General features: G+C 61.2%; 1 protein-coding gene across 1 annotated transcript in view; it reads left to right on the top strand.

Moving 5' to 3' along the window:
• Positions 1-18,058, top strand: part of THOP1 (thimet oligopeptidase 1) — a 28,613-nt gene extending 10,555 nt beyond the window's left edge. The window contains exons 4-13 of the mRNA XM_055371198.2: positions 143-250; positions 3,773-3,875; positions 9,207-9,367; positions 11,101-11,236; positions 11,622-11,988; positions 12,423-12,624; positions 14,498-14,684; positions 14,836-14,964; positions 15,794-15,930; positions 17,574-18,058. Of these exons, the coding sequence (XP_055227173.1) occupies positions 143-250; positions 3,773-3,875; positions 9,207-9,367; positions 11,101-11,236; positions 11,622-11,988; positions 12,423-12,624; positions 14,498-14,684; positions 14,836-14,964; positions 15,794-15,930; positions 17,574-17,735 (1,692 nt within the window). The 3' untranslated portion in view covers positions 17,736-18,058. The remainder of the gene's footprint in view (positions 1-142; positions 251-3,772; positions 3,876-9,206; positions 9,368-11,100; positions 11,237-11,621; positions 11,989-12,422; positions 12,625-14,497; positions 14,685-14,835; positions 14,965-15,793; positions 15,931-17,573) is intronic.
• The last annotated feature ends 1,864 nt before the right edge of the window (positions 18,059-19,922 follow it).

A 19,922-nucleotide genomic window follows, 5' to 3' on the forward strand; every position in this document is an offset into this window, starting at 1 on the left:
ATTTCTCTGAGATAAATGCCTAGGAGTGCAGTTGCCAAGTCACATGGGGGCCGGATGATCAGGTTTTTAAGAAACTGCCAAACTGCTCTTTGGAGCGGCTGCACTGGCCCGCGTCCTACATACTTTGATGTTTTTATTCCAGGAGAAAGTTCAGAAGGACTCACTGAGGCCCGAGGCTGCGCGGTACCTGGAGCGGCTAATCAAGCTGGGCCGGAGAAATGGGCTTCACCTCCCCAGAGAGACTCAGGAAGTGAGTGCTGGGTGTAGGGAGTGCTGGGCGTGGGCAATGGTCAATCCTGGGGAGTGCTGGGCACAGGGAGTGCTCAGTCCCAGGGAGTGCTGGGAGCGAGAAGTGCAGGGCAGGGGGAGTGCTGGGTGCGGGGAGTGCTAGGCTCAGGGAGTGCTCGGCTCAGGGAGTGCTTGGGGCACCAGGAGTGCCGGGTTCAGGGAGTGCTGGGTCCCGGGGAGTGCTGGACTCAGGGAGTGCTTGGGCACAGGGAGTGCTGGGTGCCGGGAGTGCTGGGTGTGAGGAGTGCTCGGTCCCGGGGAGTACTGGGCATGGGGAGTACTGAGCTCAGGGAGTGCTTGGGCTTGGGGAGTGCTGGGTGGGGGGAGTGCTTGGTCCCAGGGAGTACTGGGTGTGGGGAGTGCTCGGTCTGGGGAGTACTCGGCATGGGGAGTACTGGGCACGGGGAGTGCTCAGTCCTGGGGAGTGCTCAGTTGTGAGGAGTGCTGGGCTCAGGGAGTACTGGGTGCGGGGAGTGCTGGGCGTGGCCAGTGGAGCTTCTGTGGCCCCCTGCCCCTGCCTCCTCGGGAGCATCCCCGCTTCAGGGCTGACCCCCGGCCTGATGTCCATCTTTCTGCTGCCTGAGGACCTGAACTCTGGCAAGGCAGGTCCACACAGACATGGGGCGCAGAGGTAACGAGGGGAGCCCCTCCACCCACTGCCCGGTGTGCCTGATGTGGGCGTCTCAGGGGTGACGTGAGTTAGTTGGTGCAGAGCTGGGAGCGCAGCGCTGAAGTCAAGCGTAGTGTGTCAGCAGAAGCCCAGTGTTCAGCGGCACCAACAGAGCAGTGGCGACCGCCACTGGAAAGATGCGTGTCACAGTTCCCAGGAACTGGCAGCTCGCCACAAGGGAAGCACGGCTGGGTCAGGAGGTGTGCTCTGGGCAGGGCCTTCGCTGGGGTCCCTTGTGAAGGCATGGGTGTAGCGGGGAGTGGGCTCGGGGTTGGCCGGCTGGACCATCTCAGCCAGCCCTGGCATGGGGGCTGCCCCTCATGAGGTGCCTGGCCCTAGGGTAATGGGGGCCGGTGGATGGTGCCCCAGAGTGTAGGGGCTCGAGACTGGTTGATTTGCACGTGAAAGATGTTTGCAGGCAAGCTGTTGGCTGTCTCTGGGAGGGGCCATTTCTCGAGGGCCAGCAAGGCACCCAAATGTCAAAGCATCAGAATACAGGCCCCTGATTCACCATGGTGTGACCGTGGTGTGTGTTCAGTAGAAACCGTGCTTGGAATGCTGATCTTTCCCAGGCCGGCCACTTGGGCACTTGCTGTCCTGTGACGCTGGGCGCCAGCCACAGCTACCAGCCAGCCTGCAATGGCGCAGGCAAACTGAAAACCGAAGTTACATGAGATACCCAACACCTCATATCCGATAGCCTTTGCCTTCGGCGATCTCACCAGAATGTGGGCTGCTGTGAGTTCCTGAGCACGCTTAAGACAGGCCAGGTTAAGCTGTGATGTTCGCTCCTATTAAATGCATTTGTGATTTATGATATTCACAACTCACGATGGGTTTATTGGGACATACCCCTGTCCTAAGTCAGGGAGCATCTGTACAGGAAAGAAAGCACACAGTTCAATCAGGTCCCAGGCTGCAGCCATAGCCCCGTGGCTGTCCCTGTTCCGGTTCCATAAAGCCACCGCTGTCCTGGTTAGGGGGCGTCTCCACCTTATGGCTGAGGCAACCAAGACTCAGAGAGGCCAGGTGGGTTTGTCAGTGAAACCAGCACTGACGAAAGCGGAGTCAGGGTCCGTCTCAGGACTCGGAGACTGGAGGTCCTCAGCTCAGCCGCAGCGGACAAGAGCCAGTTATTTTTATTTTTATTTATGCATTTATTTATTTATTTAGACAGGGAGTCACACTCTTGTCTTCCAGGCTGGAGTGCAACGGTGTGATCTCAGCTTGCTGCAACCTCTGCCTCCTATGTTCAAGCGATTCTCCTGCCTCAGCCTCTGGAGTAGCTGGGATTACGGGCACCTGCCAACACAGCTGGCTAATTTTTTTTATTTTTGATAGAGACAGGGTTTTACCATATTGGCCAGGCTGGTCTCAAACTCCTAACCTCAGGTGATTCACCCGCCTTGGCCTCCCAAACTGCTGGGATTACCGGTGTGAGCCACTGTACCACAGTTATTTTTAAAACCCCTTCGGCTTGTTGCATGCCCAGCATGTGTGATCATGTGTATGGTAGAAGCCACAAACTCTCCCACAAGAGCCAGCAAGCAAGGAGGGAGCAGAGGCAGCCCCGCCTGGAGGACAGAAGCGCGGCAAAGGTGCGAGGTCCGGATGCTGGCGAGCGGAGTTCCAGCGCGTCCCCGTGGCCCTTAGGGCCAGCGCTGTGTGCTCATTGAGTCTCCAGAGCCTTCCCTGGCATGGCTGGGTTTGTTATGTGAGATGGCAAGAGGGGTAGACATTGGGAATTGCCCAGCATGGGGCCTGTTCCCAGGAGAGGCCCAGCAAGCCCTCAGCTGGTTCTGAACCGGGGCCTGCCTGACAAGATACAGGCTCCCTGCAAAGTCCTGGGCACAGTTTCCCCCCGCTGCCGCCCTCTGTCCTGCGGATGAGCATTCCTGCTCTGGCCCCATGGAGCTGGGCTCCAGACCCGCCTGGCGGAGCTTCCAGCAGGAGAATCTGAGTCAAAGTACAGCCCTGCTGCCAGCCTGTCATGTGTCATGTGTCTTCAAGCCAGGTCCTTGTCACATAGTGGTCACCTCCCAGCCTTCAAGGCCACCAGAGGGACCACTCAAGATTCAGTTCCTTTGTTGATATCCCATATCACCAGGGTCGAGTTTTAGCTGTTTCTAAAACCAGCTTTACCAGATAAGGGGTAAAATGTTCAAAAGCTGCCAGACACAGTGACTCATGCCTGTAATCCCAGCACTTTGGGAGGCTGAGGTGGGAGGATTGCTTGAGCCCAGGAGTTCGAAACCAGCCTGAGCAACATGGTGAAACCCTGTCTGTACCAAACATACAAAAATTAGCTGGGTGTAGTGGTGTGTACCTGTAGTCCTAGCTACTCAGGAGGCTGAGGCAGGAGGATCAATTGAGTTGGGAGGTTGAGGCTGCAGTGAGTCGAGATCATGCCACTGCACTCCAGCATGGGCAACAGAGTGAGTCCCTGTCTCAGAAGAATGTTGAAAAGCTTAGGCTGCAGGCTCTGAAGGTGATTCCTTAATGGATAGGAGGGTCTGGAGCACTCTTGGCCAGGGCCACACCTGACAGACCAGAGCACATCCCTGAGGTTGCCCGAGGTCACCCAGCTTTGGAGGCCGCAGCCAGTGTTGAAATCCGCACTGCACAGCCTCGTGGCCTCCGTGTCTGTCTGTCCTCCGCCTCCCGTCTCACTCTTTCCTCCTTGGTTGCCTCTTCTTTCGGCCTGGTTCTTGGGGAAATCCCTCAGCCCTCGGTGAGAGCGCTCCCAGGCCTTGCGTCTCCCCGCGGAGCCCGCCCCGGTCTCTCCCTCCCCTCACGCCCCGCCTTTCCCTCCAGAACATCAAACGCATCAAGAAGAAGCTGAGCCTTCTGTGCATCGACTTCAACAAGAACCTGAACGAGGACACGACCTTCCTGCCCTTCACGCTCCAGGAGCTAGGTAGGGGCCGGGCGGTGGGGCACGGGTGGCCGTCGGTCCTGGGACTCAGTGCAGGCCTGCCAGGCCCTTGGGGGCCGCCGCTTCCTCCTGTGGGCTTCTGTGCTGAAGGGCGGCGGGAGGCCGAAGTACGTGGACCTGACCGCCCTGGGCTGAGGACTTTCCTCACCGGGAGCGCTCCAGGGCCGTTTACAGCCAAAAGCTCTGAGCCCTCCTTGGGGAGGGCCATGGTCTGTCCCACCAAGATTCCACCCTGATAGAAAATGTCCCTGGCGGTGGCGGAAGCCCAGGCCGGATGGGGTGGCCAAGGGCGCCAGTCTCAGCCATGGCCCTGAGGGAACCACAATTTTCCCTTGAGACCCCACTTCCTGCCTGCCTTTATTTATTTAATTTTATTTATTTATTTATTTATTTTGAGATGGAGTCTTGCTCTGTTGCCCAGGCTGGAGTGCAGTGGTGCGACCTCCACTCACTGCAACCTCCGTCCCCCCGGGTTCAAGTGATTCTCCTGTCTCAGCCTCCTGAGTAGCTGGGACTACAGACGTATGCCATCACACCTGGCAAATTTTTTTATTTTTAGTAGAGACGGTTTCGCCGTGTTGGCCAGGGTGGTCTCAGACTCCTGGGCTCAGGATCTGCCCGCCTCAACCTCCCAAAGTTCTGGGATTACAGGCATGAGCCACCGTGCCCAGGCAGGCCGGAATATTCTGATGGGTGCTATAGAATATAACCTCCAGTTCTAGACTCTGAATGTAGTTGCCTCTGAGGTGGTGGGTGGGGACAAGGCCCTCATGGCCAGAGGCCTCCGCAGGTGGCTTGATGTGTGGTCACCTGGGCGTATGTTTCCTGAGGGAACACTCGCAGGTCGGGCACTGCCAAGCTTGGCTGCCAGCCACTTGCTCAGCCCTCCCATGTCTCGGGCAGCACATCCTACCCTCAGCTTCTGGCACTCAAGAGAGACGACGGGCTACAATCTGCCGTAAAGCACGTTTCCCAGCCTGCCCCTCAGTGGGTGCACTGATCACCCGCACCATTCCCGCAGCCACCCACGCCATCCCGCAGCCACCAGCACCGTCCCCGTGGCCACCCGCACTGTCCCCGTGGGGCTGCTTCTCCTGCCTGCTCGTGTTAGCAAGCAGAAGGACTTGGTGCCTGATGTTCTAGAAGCCAATGCCATGGCACCAAGGATTTGAGGAAACAAAAGCTTCTCATTGCAAGTGACTCCCAAGGAGACTGGGTGTCCAGCTCAAATCTGCCTCCTGTGCCAGCTTTCAGGCAGTACTTTCATGAGAGAAGGTGCAGAGGTGGATTCTGGGATTAGCAGGTGATTGTTGGAAGGAAAGGGGAGGTCTGGAAGGTCCTTGGGCACGCAGTTATCTGTCCGTGCCAGCTTGTGAGTCCTGGGTGTGAATCCTGGGGAAGTCTGTATGAAGCGCGGTGGAAGTTCATCTGGCATCAGCCAGCTGGTTCTGCACAGACTCTGCTGGCTCATGTGGGTTCCAGCTGGTTTCAGCCAGTTTTGTTCTTGTCGGCGTTTCAGCTGCCTGTTTCTTTTCACGTTTGCCATCCTGCAAACTTGAATGTTTGTGGATTTTGGTGTCTAACTCTTTGGGGTGCCGTTCCATTTGTCGGGCCTGAGGGGTCTCCCGTGCAGGTGGCTTGAGTCCCATGTGGCCAGGTGACACCATCATGCGGGTGGCTAGCGCGTTGGGTGACAGTCTCCAGGGCTGTCCGCTGCTGCTGCCCCGGGACCTGTTTCCCTTTGTGGTCCGTCATTTCTCAGGAGACGCCTTGCGATGGTCTTAGTTCCTTTTCTTCTGCTTACAACAGAAAACCTAAGGCCATGTAGTTTATAAGAAAAGGAATTAACTTGTCACAGCTCTGGAGGCTGAGAAGTCCCAGGTCGAGGGGCCATATCTGGCCAGAGCCTTCTTACTGGTGGGGACTCTGGAGCCCTGAGGCGGCCAGGGTGTCACATGGCAAGGGGAGGGGGCTAAGTGAGCCAGTTCCACCCAGGTCTCTCCTCCTCACAAAGCCCCAGGCCCTCTGCCACATTAACCCATCAGTCCCTTCATCCATGAATCCATGAATGGATTCATCCATTCCTGAAGGCAGAGCCCACATGACCCAGCTGCCTCTTGAAGGCCCCAGTACCTAATCCTGCCATCTCCCAATACCACCATCTCCAACACTGCCATCTCCCGATACCCACATCTCCCAATACCCACATCTCCCAATACCGCTACCTCTCAACACCGCCACCTCCCAACACTGCCATCTCCTGATACCCACATCTCCCAATACCCACATCTCCCAACACTGCCGCCTCCGGACACCGCCGCCTCCGGACACCGCCATCTCCAACACCACCATCTCCGGACACCGCCACCTCCCAATACCTCCACCTCCGGACACCCCCACCTCCTGACACACCCACCTCCCAACACCAACACCTCCCGACACACCCACCTCCCGACACCCCTACCTCCCAATACCAACACCTCCCAACACCCCCAGTTCCCGACACCCCCACCTCCCAACACCAACACCTCCCAACACCAACACTTCCCCACACCCCCACCTCCCAACACTAACACCTCCTGACACCCCCACCTCCCGACACCAACACCTCCCGATACCCGCATCTCCCGACACCACCATCTCTGGCATTAAGTTCCTGGTGCATTTTGGAGGGGACGCACCCAACCAGAGCAGAGACCTGTGAGTGTCCATCACTCGCACATTGTCATGCACTAGTTGCCATGTCCATGGATGACTTCTGCCGCCCTCACCCTCTGGGCATCAGTCGTCCTGCCGTGACTCCGAACCTTCCCTCCTTGCCTGTCTTCTTACTGATTTGTTTCTGTCCATGTGCATGAGGCTTCTGTCTTATTCCCGGGTTATCATTCATTATCATTTATCCCAGTGCTCAAATCGTCCCACATGGACCCTCGGGAGTCCCTCCGAACAATCCCTGTGTCCTTGTCATGCACCTGCTGTCCTCTGAACCTGCTCTTACTGTGGGGCACATGGTACCACAGACTCAGCCTCTGAGCCCGCTCTTACTGTGGGGCACATGGTACCACAGGCTCAGCCTCTGAGCCCGCTCTTACTGTGGGGCGCGCGGTACCGCAGGCTCGGCCTCTGAGCCCGCTCTTACTGTGGGGCGCGTGGTACCGCAGGCTCGGCCTCTGAGCCCGCTCTTACTGTGGGGTGCGCGGTACCGCAGGCTCGGCCTCTGAGCCCACTCTTACTGTGGGGTGCGCGGTACCGCAGGCTCGGCCTCTGAGCCCGCTCTTACTGTTGGACATGTGATGTCGCAGGCTCGTCCCATGCTCTCCCTGCCCCAGCCCTCAGATGCTCCATTTCTTGGAGGAGACCTGGCGCCTTTGAGTGGAGGGTGACTTAGGCACCGGATGTGTTCACCACTGCCGGGGAGCAGCATTCCTGGGCACTGTTAACAGTTAGGAAGCAGACACGCATCTCTGCACCACACATGGACACACATACTCTTCTGTTCTGTGTCTGTATATCAAATCCACAAGTGCAGCGGGGCATGCCGGCACACACCTGAGGTCCCAGCCACTCGGGAGGCTGAGGCAGGGGGATTGCTTGAGTCTGGGAGTTCAGGGCCACAGTGAACGTGAACTATGCATTCGTGAACTATCCATTGCAGCCTGGGCAACAGAGCAAGACCCTTTTTCTAAAAAAATAAAAACTTTCATGAGTCCACTTTGCAGCTTCTCTTCCAGTCCAGCGCTGCTGGGCCCCCCAGCCGTCTCCCTTGCTGTCCTTTAACTCCCGTCTCCGACCGCCAGCCGTCACTCCTGGGTGACACACTGTCGAGATGGAGAACTGCTGTTTGAAGGCCTGTGGTCCTTGGAAAGGACGATGTGCAGGTCCCGGGAGGCCTCCCCCTCATGCTGCAGTCACTCGGCAGACAATTGCCAGGCCCGCGCTGGTGCTGGGGTACAAACGGGAAGGCGGGGGCTCTGCCGGCCACAGGACTCTCAGCTCCCTCATCACCACCCACACCCACGGGCTGGCCTCCCAAAATTTCCCCCATCTGCCTCTGGCCCCCCAACCGGATCATTCTTTCCACCCTTGCCTCCCTGGGGTCCCCGTGAGCTCCCGATCATTCTTTCCACCCCTACTGCCCTGGGGTCGGGGTGAGCTCCTGATCATTCTTTACACCCTGACCGCCCTGGGGTCAGCATTAGCTCCCGATCATTCTTTCCACCCTGACCGCCCTGGGGTTGGCGTTAGCTCCCGATCGTTCTTTCCACCCTGACCACCCTGGGGTCAACGTGAGCTCCCGATCATTCTTTCTACCCCTACTGCCCTGGGGTCCGTGTGAGCTCCCGATCATTCTTTCCACCCTGACTCCCCTGGGGTCGGAGTGAGCTCCCGATCATTCTTTCCACCCTGACCGCCCCGGGGTTGAGGTGAACCAGTCTTTGCGTTGAAGCTGCAAGCCTGAGGCACGGTGGCCCTGGCGTCTCCCGAGCCATGAGGTAGGAACCCCAGAGGGTTTCAGTCCGGGATGCTGCCGCCCCCACTTCTCTTGAGGCTGTCGGGCAGGGGCCAGGTGGGAGGGTGTGGCTGCCGGGCAGCGGGGTGAACTGTGTCCTGCCAGGAGTTTTGTGGGTGGAGAAGGGACAGCAGGGCTCCAGTGAGAAGCTCTGGGAGTAGGAATTGGGTCTCTCTGGAGGCACACACTTGAAAGTGGCTGAGCCGTGGGGCTGCGTGCTGAGATCTCAGCTCTGAGTGGGAGGCTCTGCCTGGGGGTCGTTCTTCAGGAAAAGCAAAGCAGGACCTCCCCCTCCACGCGGGGCCTCCCTCTCCACCCAGGGCCCAGCATGCTTGGCTGTCCTGCTGTTTTTGTCTTTGTTGGGAGGCACTGCCTCTAACGCTGGTTTCCTTGTGCAGTGGCCGGGCCACCCTTCCCACCACCCTCCTCCCTTCACACATGGGGTTGGTGACGGCGCCCTGGAAGCCCACGCTGTCCGGGGGTTGGGCTGGATTTAGCTTTAACCTCTCTGGGGCAGGAGATCCTGCTCTGAGGGTGCTGGGGGGTTTCCTGGTGGGGTTAGAGGCAGGACGTGAGAAACGTGGCAGGTGGTGGCCAGGCTGTAGGGGAGCCAGGGTGTTTCCTGATGGGGTTAGACGGGGGATGTGAGAATTGCAGCGGGAGGTGGCCATGCTGTGGCTGCTCGCTGAGGGCCCCTTTGTAGCTTTCCAGGCAGAGGGGAAACCCACCCCTTCCCTCACACGCTGTGTGCAGGCTGTGGGCCCATCAGTCCTGTCAAAGCCACCCTGGTTCTGTCCCCATAGGAGGGCTCCCCGAGGACTTTCTGAACTCCCTGGAGAAGATGGAGGACGGCAAGTTGAAGGTCACCCTCAAGTACCCCCATTACTTCCCCCTCCTGAAGAAATGCCACGTGCCTGAGACCAGGAGGAAAGTGGAGGAGGCCTTCAACTGCCGGTGCAAGGAGGTGAGAAGGCACGGCCGGGGGGCCCCGGAACAGTGGGTCTGGAGCTTGTGGGGCCCGTCTGCTCCATGCGTGTGAGGCACCTCCAGGCTTTGCACTTGGATGGCCTCCCAATCTCCCTGGCCAGGCCCAGTGGCCAGCAGAGGCCTCCCTGTGGGGCTCTGCCGTGCCCTGGAGGTGTCTGCTGGGCTCCACCCAGACCCTGGGGCCACAGCTCAGGGCCCAGTTCATCCTTCCCAAGCTGAGCCTCCTGCTGCTGCTCTGAGCATCTGGCCGCGCACACGTCTCGTCCCTCCCTTATCTGGAGCCGCCCCTCAGGTGTGTCAGCCCAGATCATTCCTTTTGTCTTAAATGATGGTGCCCGGACCTGAGCCTGGGTCCACAGGTGGGTTGTGACTGGGCCTTCTCGCTGTGACTGGCATCAGACGGCTGTTCCCACAGGGACGCATGTAACTGTCCACGGCGCCATGGTGTGGTCGGTCAGGTGGTCTCTGCACGTCTCCCATTCGCCATCTGGAACAGGCAGGGGCTCTAGGAGTGGGCCTCTTGGTCCCCTGACGACACCATGTTGGTGCTTGTGCGGCTGGCGAAAGGGGAATACACGCCGATCACTGCAAAGGGATGGGCGGGCACTGATCACTGCAAGGGGACGGGCGGGTGCCCATCACTGCAGGGGGACGGGCGGGCGCCCATCACTGCAGGGGGACGGGCGGGCGCCCATCACTGCAGGGGGGCGGGTGGGCTCCCATCACTGCAGGGGGATGGGCAGGCACCACTGGGGGGACGGGTGGGCGCCCATCACTGTGGGGGGTGGGAGACAGGTGGGTACCAATGGGGGGACAGGTGGGCACCGATCACTGCAAGGCGGGGGGGGTGCTCCTCGCTGTTCAGGGACCGGGAACTCAGTCTGCTCAGATGGGGCGTGGCCTGCCCTCTACATGTTGGCTGTGAATTCAGGTTGCTGTTAAGCCTAAGTAGGTGGACCTGTGAACTGGGCACACCTCGACTTCCCCACTGCGCCTTGGAAGGTCAACTGGGCAATCCCGTCCTGGTCCCCAGGCTTGGGTCCTAGTGGCAGAGTGAGGGCCAGGCCAAGAGGGCGCACACGGGCGGGCTGAGTTCCAGGTCCCGGGGGATGTGCCGCCTCAGAGACCTTGCTGCTGGCGGTCGGCCTGGCCCCTATTTGGCTGGCTGCTCTGCACGCACCTGCTGGTTACAGTTGGGTTTCCTGTGGACCCAGCTGGTGGGCACATCTGTCCTGAACAGGCCTCTGTTTCTCCTTGTAAACGCCTCATGTGGCTTTCATGCGTCCTCCCCCACCCCCACTGGCTTGGTCGGCAGTGCCAGTCCTCAGAAGTGAGGCTGTGTGCATGTCATGTGCCGGTGGCGATGGGCAGAGCCTGTGAGACTGGGAACCAAGGCCTGGACATGGGGGTGTCCCCACATGCAGCAGTGATGCCCTCGGAGGCTCCTCGGACAGCCCCTGGTCCCCACACCACGTTCCGTGTGAGGCCTTAGAGTCATCTGCACCCCTTCTGGTTCCAAAAAGGACTTGGGATTATGATGACACTGGTGGCATGACCAGAGGAGTTGTGTAGTAACACAGGCCGAGAGGGGCAGGGACCAGAGGTCAGACGGAGCTGGATATGAGCCTTTGGCCCTGGGACAGGGCATGCTGGCCCTGGAGGTGGAGGGAGTGGCGCCCCTGGGTGACAGTGTGGTGGTGTCGGTTGCAGGAGAACTGCGCTATCCTCAAGGAGCTGGTGACGCTGCGGGCCCAGAAGTCCCGCCTGCTGGGGTTCCACACGCACGCCGACTATGTCCTGGAGATGAACATGGCCAAGACCAGCCAGACCGTGGCCACCTTCCTAGGTAGCCCTTCCTTCCTCCTCCACCAGGGTCCCTGTGGGGAAGGTTCTCAGGGTCGCCCCAGGGGACAGTCGGTGCTACCCCTAGAGCCCTGTCCTTTTCCTCCATGAAGAGGGACTTCTGACGCCTGCCCTGGCTCCCTCCCCCAGAGGGACCCTTACAGAACAGGGAAGCGCCCGGGCCCTGGGGTCAGTCCCATGCTTGCACCCGGCCCCGCCGCCCCCTCACCCTGAGCGCGAGGATGCTCGGCCCCTCAAGGGGTTGCTGGGAACTGCGGGCCCTCCCTTCCGAATGGGGAGCCTGACGAAGTCGCGGCCGCGGGCGGGCGAGCCCAGAGCCATGGAGGAGCCCGCAAGGCGAGAGGCCCACCTTTCTGCCCTCCCCACAGATGAGCTGGCGCAGAAGCTGAAGCCCCTGGGGGAGCAGGAGCGTGCGGTGATTCTGGAGCTGAAGCGTGCGGAATGCGAGCGCCGGGGCCTGCCCTTCGACGGCCGCATCCATGCCTGGGACATGCGCTACTACATGAACCAGGTGGAGGAGACGCGCTACCGCGTGGACCAGAACCTGCTCAAGGAGTACTTCCCCGTGCAGGTGGTCACGCACGGGCTGCTGGGCATCTACCAGGAGATCCTGGGGCTGGCCTTCCACCATGAGGAGGGCGCCAGTGCCTGGCATGAGGACGTGCGGCTCTACACCGCGAGGGACGCGGCCTCGGGGGAGGTGGTCGGCAAGTTCTACCTGGACCTGTACCCGCGGTGGGTGAGGGCAGCGGGGGCGGGGGGCGCACCCCGGCCCTGGGTCTCCTCGGAGCCCGGCGTTCCCGTCTGAGATGGGAAGGAAGTCGTTGCCTGCTCCATGGGGCCTCGGGGGTGAACCCCGAGACGTAACACCCGTGGGCACACCACAGGGGCCGAAAATGCAGCTGTCCCCGTTTCCAGTCTCACTCAGCCACCCGGACAGGGCGCAGCTCTGCCCAGGCCAGAGTCGTTTAGGGGAGGGATGGCAGCCGGGGCCTGGCCGTGGTTTTCATGCTGCCCTGCGCCAAGCCACCTCTGCTGAGAGGGAGGTTTAGAACCTCAGAGGTGCCCAGCGGTCTGGGTTAGCAGTCAGGTGGGCTGAGGGATGCGGAGTCAGGGACTCTTGTGGTGTCTCTAGTCCCTGCGGAGCCTGACGCTGCCTCCCTCCCCAGGGAAGGAAAGTATGGGCACGCGGCCTGCTTTGGCCTGCAGCCGGGCTGCCTGCGGCAGGACGGGAGTCGCCAGATCGCCATCGCGGCCATGGTGGCCAACTTCACCAAGCCCACAGCCGACGCGCCCTCGCTGCTGCAGCATGACGAGGTGGAGACCTACTTCCATGAGTTTGGCCACGTGATGCACCAGCTCTGCTCCCAGGTGGGTGCGGGCCCGGGCAGGGGCAGGGGCAGGGGCAGGGGCTGCCTGTGGTCAGCGAGGCCCAAGCCTGGGGCTTTGGCTTCCGGCTCTCTCTGCACCCGCCCGGTGGCTCCTTCATCCAGTGCCACCCAAAGATGGTGACTCCCTGTCATGCCCGTGTCCTGGGGCTGCCCCAGCAAAACACCACACACCAGGGCTTACACAAGGTGCGTGTATTTCCTCATGGTCCTAGAGGCTGGAGTCGGAGGTCACGGTGTCATCAGGGTTGGCTCCCTCGAGGTCCCTCCTTGGCTTGTGGCCGCCACCACCTCCCTGCATCCTCATGTGGTCGTCCTTCTGTGTGGGTCCCCATCTCGTCTTCTTACAGGGACCCCAGTCATGCCGGATCAGGGCCCGCCCAACAACCTCACTTGACCGTAGTGACCTCCTTAGACATCCTGTCTCTAAGTAGTCACATCCTGGCCAGGCGTGGTGGTCCACGCCTGTAATCCCAGCACTTTGGGAGGCCGAGGCGGGTAGATCACCTGAGGTCAGGAGCTCAAGACCAGCCTGGCCAACATGGTGCCATCTTGTTGCAAGCATCTTTCCTGGCACACAGTCAGCAATTGCTCCTCAGAAAGGCTCTGTCCTATGAAGTCACTGAGAACCCTGAGAAGTGCATGCAGACCTGTCCCTCCGAGGGGACCCAGGGCTGGGTTCCCAGGAGCCTCTGGTCACATGTTCGCCAACTGATCATTCCAGAACCTTACTGTGTGTGTTTCGGGTTCAAGACACCTTACTGCTGTACAGCGCTGACGGGTTCACGTTGAACACATGGCTTGTGGCTCTGTCACCCACACCTGAGCACAGCTTGCACACACAGGGTGTCCCCGTGAGGCACATCATGGCCTCCTGGTGCTGAAGGAGACGAGACAGTGCTCTGCACAACGCTTGGGGCCTTTTAAACACAAAATCACCAAGAGCACAAAGATGCAAACATCGTGCCCCCACTGGACTGAGAAAAGGACGCTTGCTCATAAAATAAGCCGCAGCGAGAAGACAGAGTGCGGCCCGTCTGAGGACGGTCTGCTGAGGGGCGCTGCAGTGCTGGCCTCTGGGGTTTCTGTGGATCTTAGTAGGCGAGTTTGAAAACACGGAGTCCAGGAATGAAGATCGACCGTGTGTCCACCTTTCCTGGCTTCCCTGCCACACTGTTTGCACAGCACTCGTAGCCAGCACACGCGTGTGCACGTCCACACAGGTGCTCGCACAGGTGCCCATGCACGTGCCTGCAAGCCTGCTTTGCATGCTGCTTTCTGCGTGTCCCCGGCGCCTGGCACGGCGAGTCCCTTGATGCATTCCGTCGGGACGAGCGTGGCTGCGTGGTCCTTGGAACGGAAAAGCCTCGGTGTTGCAGAGAGGACCTTGAGGATCACCCAGGAGTTCCCTCGCCGTTGGCTGCCAGCCATGGTTCCAGTGGGACTCAGTCAAGGGCTGTGCTTTTAGGGAAGGTTCCACACACACACGAGCGGGGAGATGCAGCATGCCTCACAGCGTCCCCACCCGGACCTGGCCGTCCCCAGGTCCCAACCCCTCGGGGTGCGGAGCTTTCAGGGAGCAGCAGCTCTGTGGCTAGGGGAGAAGCGTGGGTGGCCTCCAGGGACGGGGTCATGTGGCCGGCATCTTCAGGTGTGTCCTGCTGGCACCAGCAGCCAGCAGCAGCCCAGGGGCCTCCGGGTCCGGGTCGTTTTCCAGCTTTGGGGTGGGAGGGCCAGGCCCAGCGCATCACCTGTGCACTCGCCCTGTTTGCACTGTGGCAGCTGACACGGGCCAGGCCAGCGGGAACGGGCTAGGCAGGGCCTGGGCACTCTGAGGATCTGCCCCATCCCTGCAGGCGGAGTTTGCCATGTTCAGCGGGACCCACGTGGAGCGGGACTTTGTGGAGGCGCCGTCGCAGATGCTGGAGAACTGGGTGTGGGAGCAGGAGCCGCTGCTGCGGATGTCGCGGCACTACCGCACAGGCAGCGCGGTGCCCCGGGAGCTCCTGGAGAAGCTCATTGAGTCCCGGCAGGCCAACACAGGTGCATCCGCCCCGTCCGGGGAAGGGCGCTAACCTCAGGGGTGGTGGCACACAGCTGGGGCCTGGCATGTGCCCCGGGTGGGGGTCGGAGCTCTGGGCAGAGTGGGCCGGGGCAGCTGCAGAGGCCAGCTCCCTCCTTCCCTCCCGCCCAGGCCTCTTCAACCTGCGCCAGATCGTCCTCGCCAAGGTGGACCAGGCCCTGCACACGCAGACGGACGCAGACCCCGCCGAGGAGTATGCGCGGCTCTGCCAGGAGATCCTCGGGGTCCCGGCCACGCCAGGTAGCCACCCTTGAGCCGGGCACACTCTGGAATTTGGGGCCTCAGCTGCTTCCCTGGGAAGGTGAAGGGAGTTGGTCCCCATGCTTCACTTAGCAAGTGCAGGAGTCCCTGCTGGGGAGCCACGGAGCGCGTCCCAGGCTCCTTGGGGGACAGCCCCAGCTGAGATGCAGCTGCAGGCCCAGGGTCGGGGACGGGTGTGCGGCCCCAGCCCCCAGGAGGAGTGTGTTCCCTGGAGCCTCTGCTTTGAATGAAGCTGGCGTTTTCCTGATTGAAATGTATGACACATGCTTTGTAAAAAGCCTGGAGAAGTACAGGAAGGCCTAGGAATTTCTGATCGTAATGATGAGAAGTGGGCCCTGTTTCCATGCACACCTGTTGTCCTGTGTGCATGTGTGTTCACACACGCTTGCGAGGATCCAGAATTTGGAAATACAGCATGATTTTAACATGGGTGGTGTTTTGCTGGCTTAACACTCCATAGACTTCAAAAATCTTTCCAAAAGCGTTTTCAGCAGCGTGGCCTATGCTGTTGTGTGGGCGTGCCTTGCTTTATTGACGCAGTCTTATAATGGGGACGTTGCTCTGTGGCAGCTGACAACCCCGTTAAATGAGCTCCTGTCCTTCCAGGAGAGGGGGCGGAGACTTGTGGCCCTCGCTTTGTGGCTGGCTCGGGTTCTAGAAGTATCCAGTTGGTCTCAGCCCTCACCGTGATCCTCCAGCTTCTCCCTGTTCCGGGCAGGGGTCTCAGGAGTCTGGCTGGTTGTCTTCTCCTGGAGGAGGAGCATGGGGTGGGGGCTACAGTGTGAACCCTGCCATGTGTCCGTCCCAGGAACCAACATGCCTGCAACCTTCGGCCATCTGGCAGGTGGCTACGACGCCCAGTACTACGGGTACCTGTGGAGCGAGGTGTATTCCATGGACATGTTCCACACGCGCTTCAAGCAGGAGGGCGTCCTGAACAGCAAGGTACGCGGGGACCGGGGACAGGGAGGGCATCCTGAACGGCAAGGTACGCGGGGACCGGGGACAGGGAGGGCGTCCTGAACGGCAGGGTACACGGGGACCGGGGACAGGGAGGGCGTCCTGAACGGCAGGGTACGCGGGGACCGGGGACAGGGAGGGCGTCCTGAACGGCAGGGTACGCGGGGACCGGGGACAGGGAGGGCGTCCTGAACGGCAGGGTACGCGGGGACCGGGGACAGGGAGGGCGTCCTGAACGGCAGGGTACGCGGGAACCGGGGACAGGGAGGGCGTCCTGAACGGCAAGGTACGCGGGGACCGGGGACAGGGAGGGCGTCCTGAACGGCAGGGTACGCGGGAACCGGGGACAGGGAGGGCATCCTGAACGGCAAGGTACACGGGGACCGGGGACAGGGAGGGTGTCCTGAACAGCAGGGTGGGGCCGAGAAAAGCACATCTTTGACCTGGGCCTGGGTGTGCCGGGTGAGCCGTCCCGGCCGAGGCACCTGCTGGTCTTGGTGCGGTGCTGCCCACAGCTCCTCCCTGGGCCCTGCAGGAAGCTCCACACTGGCCCCTCAGGCCTCGGGCTGTGAGTGCTGGGAGCTCCGTGTCTTCCCATACGAGTCCTTCCGGGATCTGCGTGATCAGCCTCAGAGCCATGGGCTGAGACAGACCCTTCTCTGGGGAAGGCTTGGCGTTTGCCATTCATTTACTCCTCCAACCTCCAGTTTCCTCACTATGAAGTGCGGCCGTTACGCCATGTGAGCCTGTGCCTCCCGCTGACTTGGTGTGACCCAGGCTCGGGACAGCCGCCAGAGTCCCTCACAAGGAACAGGTGGCTACCAGCTTTGAGGGCCGGCCCTGCCCTGCCTGGGTGCAACATTGCACTGGGCAGCCTGCAGGTACCTCGGAGCCACCAAGCAGGCACTCAGCCGCTCCCTTTATAGAGGTGCAGAGGCCAGGACCTGGGGGAGCAATGGTTCGACAAGCCCCCTGTCTTCACAGCCCAGCAGGGACCTCCCCCCTCCAGAGGCAGCCTCCAGCAGCTCCCCCTGCTGCTGAGGTGAGGGGGTCCCACCTCTGAGGACCGGCCGGGGGCTGTAGAGGTGGAGTCCCCCGGGTGGGAGCTGGGACTGTGGCTCCCTGGCTCTGCAGCCTGCAGTCCGCGCAGGCTCCTGCGGGGCTCTAGGGCGTCGGGGTCTCCTTGGTGGCTGGCACCGGCGCCTCGCAGTCTCATCTGCCTCACCTGCCCGTAGTCCCACAGTCACAGGGCTGGGCTCAAACCTGGGCCTTTAGGGCGGCCCAGAGCGCGAGCGGCTTCCACATTGTCCAGCCGGAGGCTCAGCCACTTCTGTTCATGGGCTCAGCCTGGGATTTCAGTGGGGGCTGATGGCGGGAGCCACCTCGGGAGTTTGGGGAGTTCGGGGCTCTGCTGGCCCCTCAGTTCCCCCCCGCCCCCCGCTCTGAGATTCTGATGAAAGGCACCTGCGCTCTCCCACCTGTGCTGATGCAGGCGGCCCCCAGGCCTCCCTGGGAGCCTGGAAGGGGTTGCTCCGAGGCCCCCCTGGGCGAGGGTGTGCAGACTCCTGGGGTCCTCTGCCTTCCTCCCTGGGTCCCCACCCGGCCACAGTGCCCTGTCTCCTCGGCAGGTCGGCATGGATTACAGAAGCTGCATCCTGAGACCCGGCGGTTCCGAGGATGCCAGCGCCATGCTGAAGCGCTTCCTGGGCCGTGACCCCAAGCAGGACGCCTTCCTCCTGAGCAAGGGGCTGCAGGTCGGGGGCTGCGAGCCCGAGCCGCAGGTCTGCTGAGGCCCGGCACTGCGACTGCCCAGTCTGGCCTGCGCTCCCGCCGCCCTGGTGCCTTAGCCCCCGGCACAGGATGGGGCAGGCTCTGGCACAGTGCCTGGGACTGGCAGGGTGGCTGAGCGGCTGTCTTGCCTCTTGTCATTGTCTGTCCCCACCCGGTCGTGGCCCACCCGGCTAGAGACGGCATCCTCAAGGCATCTGGAGGGCTTTCGTGGCTGCCAGGGCCTGGTCTTTGTTGCACTAACACGTCTCCTTTCTGGGAAACGTCCCTTGTCAGGAGACGGCTCTTCTTTGAAATGAGGTCATTAAAAGGAAACAGAAAAAGAGAGAGGCTCCCTGGCCTGGTCACTGGCTCCTGTGCTTTTTTGGTCCAAGGACGGCGGGACGGCGGGTCAGGGTCCAGCCCTCGGGCTGTTGCCACACCAGGCCCTGGACTGGGGCTCAGGTCCTTGTGGGGGCGGGGGGTGGGGGAGTAAAGGGCTGGGAACCAGTTCTGCCAGCCAGGCCGGCCTAGGGGGTCTGAGAGACTTCTGCTTCCTGCATGCTTCTCACCTGTCATCATTCTGGAACATTCCCTCCCCTCCCTGCTCAGCTCTGGCCATCAAGGACCGGGCTCCGCTGGTCAGAGAGTCCGGAAAGTCAGGGCAGGCCCTGTGCGCACAGGCAGCCGGGGCGGGGCTAGGGGTCAGCAGCTGCCCACCCTCTCATCCACAGGGGAAGGCCGGGCTCACTCCAGCTTCCTAGGCAGAGTCTCTGGGGGTTCCTGTTGGACACAAGTGAACCAGGTGAACCAGGGCAGCTGCTGGAAGCTCGGCCATGTCCTCATGGCCTTGGGGACTGCCTGTGCCTGCCCTCCCTGGCGGCCCCACTCCCCTGGCTGTGGGCAACATGGCAAAGTCTTGATCGGGGGTGCAGGGTCGGGGGGGCGCTTCCTGGACCCTCCAACAGTGCTCAGAGATGCCTCAGGGATAGCTGTTGGCTGTGTCCCCACCTCCCGAGCAAGACAAGTGGATGCTCCCCGCCTCTTCAGTCCCAGTGCTCTGATGTTTTCTCCCGCGACTGTGAGTTTCTCGGGAGCTCCCCTCGTGCCCTGGGAGCGTCCCTCCCTAGTCTTAGTCCTCCACGAAGGACGCTGGTCAGCAGAACCTGTGACCCTGCTTCCCGAGGCCTATGGGTGGCCAGACATCCGCCTCGTCCTCACCTCCATTTGGACAGGACATCGAGGGCTGTGCCATCTGCTCCAGCCCCTCCTGTCCCATTCCCACCCAGCCCAGGCCAGTGTGGCTGTGGCCGCTGCCATGGGGCCTGCTTTGCACCTTACGCACGCCTGGCTCTGCTCCATGCACCTGCTTCTGTGTCTTTCCAACTCTGGGGGCTAAGGGGTAAGTCTTGTCTTTGCAGAGCTGGACGGCACAGTCTGTGGCCAGGAGGGTTATGCCAGCGAGGCGGGAATCCATAAGTGGGAACACCACAGCGGTCACGTTTCAGATACTCACAGCTCAGAGCAGGTCCCATAGCTTGCACCTGAAGCCCCAACTACTCAGGAGGCTGAGGCGGAAGGATTGCTTGAGCCCAGGAGGGCGAGGCCAGCCTGGGCAACGTGGCAAGACCCCATCTCTAAAAAAAATAAGTTCGGTGGGTGTGGGGCCAGTGCCTGTGGTCTGTTTTTTGGGAGGCTGAGGCAGGAGGATCACTTGAGCCTAGGAGGTCGAGGCTGCAGTGAGCCGTGATCCCACCACTGCACTGCAGCCTGGGCAACAGAGCAAGAACATCTCTAAAATAACAATAATAAAATACCTTGGGTTCAGAAAAGAAAAACTGGAAGGCAAAGCCGACCGCACTGGGCAGAGGTGGAGATGGCAAGTCTGGGGGCTCCCTCATCTTCCCCTGCCCCGAGCCCTCAGGTGGCCTCCACCTGGTCCCCAGCCAAGTCCCAGTTGTGCATGAGCACCCCAGCTGGGCCCTGGGCCATCACAGCCTTGTCACACACACAGCCTGGCCCGTCACAGCAGAGCTGGGGTCACAGCCTTGGGCTGCTGGGCCGTGGGCGGATGGCCTGGACCATCCACACCCTGCTCCCCTGGAAGTCACCGACTGGGCTTAGTTGCCGGATGCCCCAAGCAGCCCCCCGCGGTGCTTCGCAAGTTGGGCCACCTCCCCCAGCATGTCCCCTGCTCTGTGGACACCCAG

Source organism: Gorilla gorilla, chromosome 20 (assembly GCF_029281585.2).
Source record: "Gorilla gorilla gorilla isolate KB3781 chromosome 20, NHGRI_mGorGor1-v2.1_pri, whole genome shotgun sequence".
Classification (NCBI taxonomy): domain Eukaryota; kingdom Metazoa; phylum Chordata; class Mammalia; order Primates; family Hominidae; genus Gorilla; species Gorilla gorilla.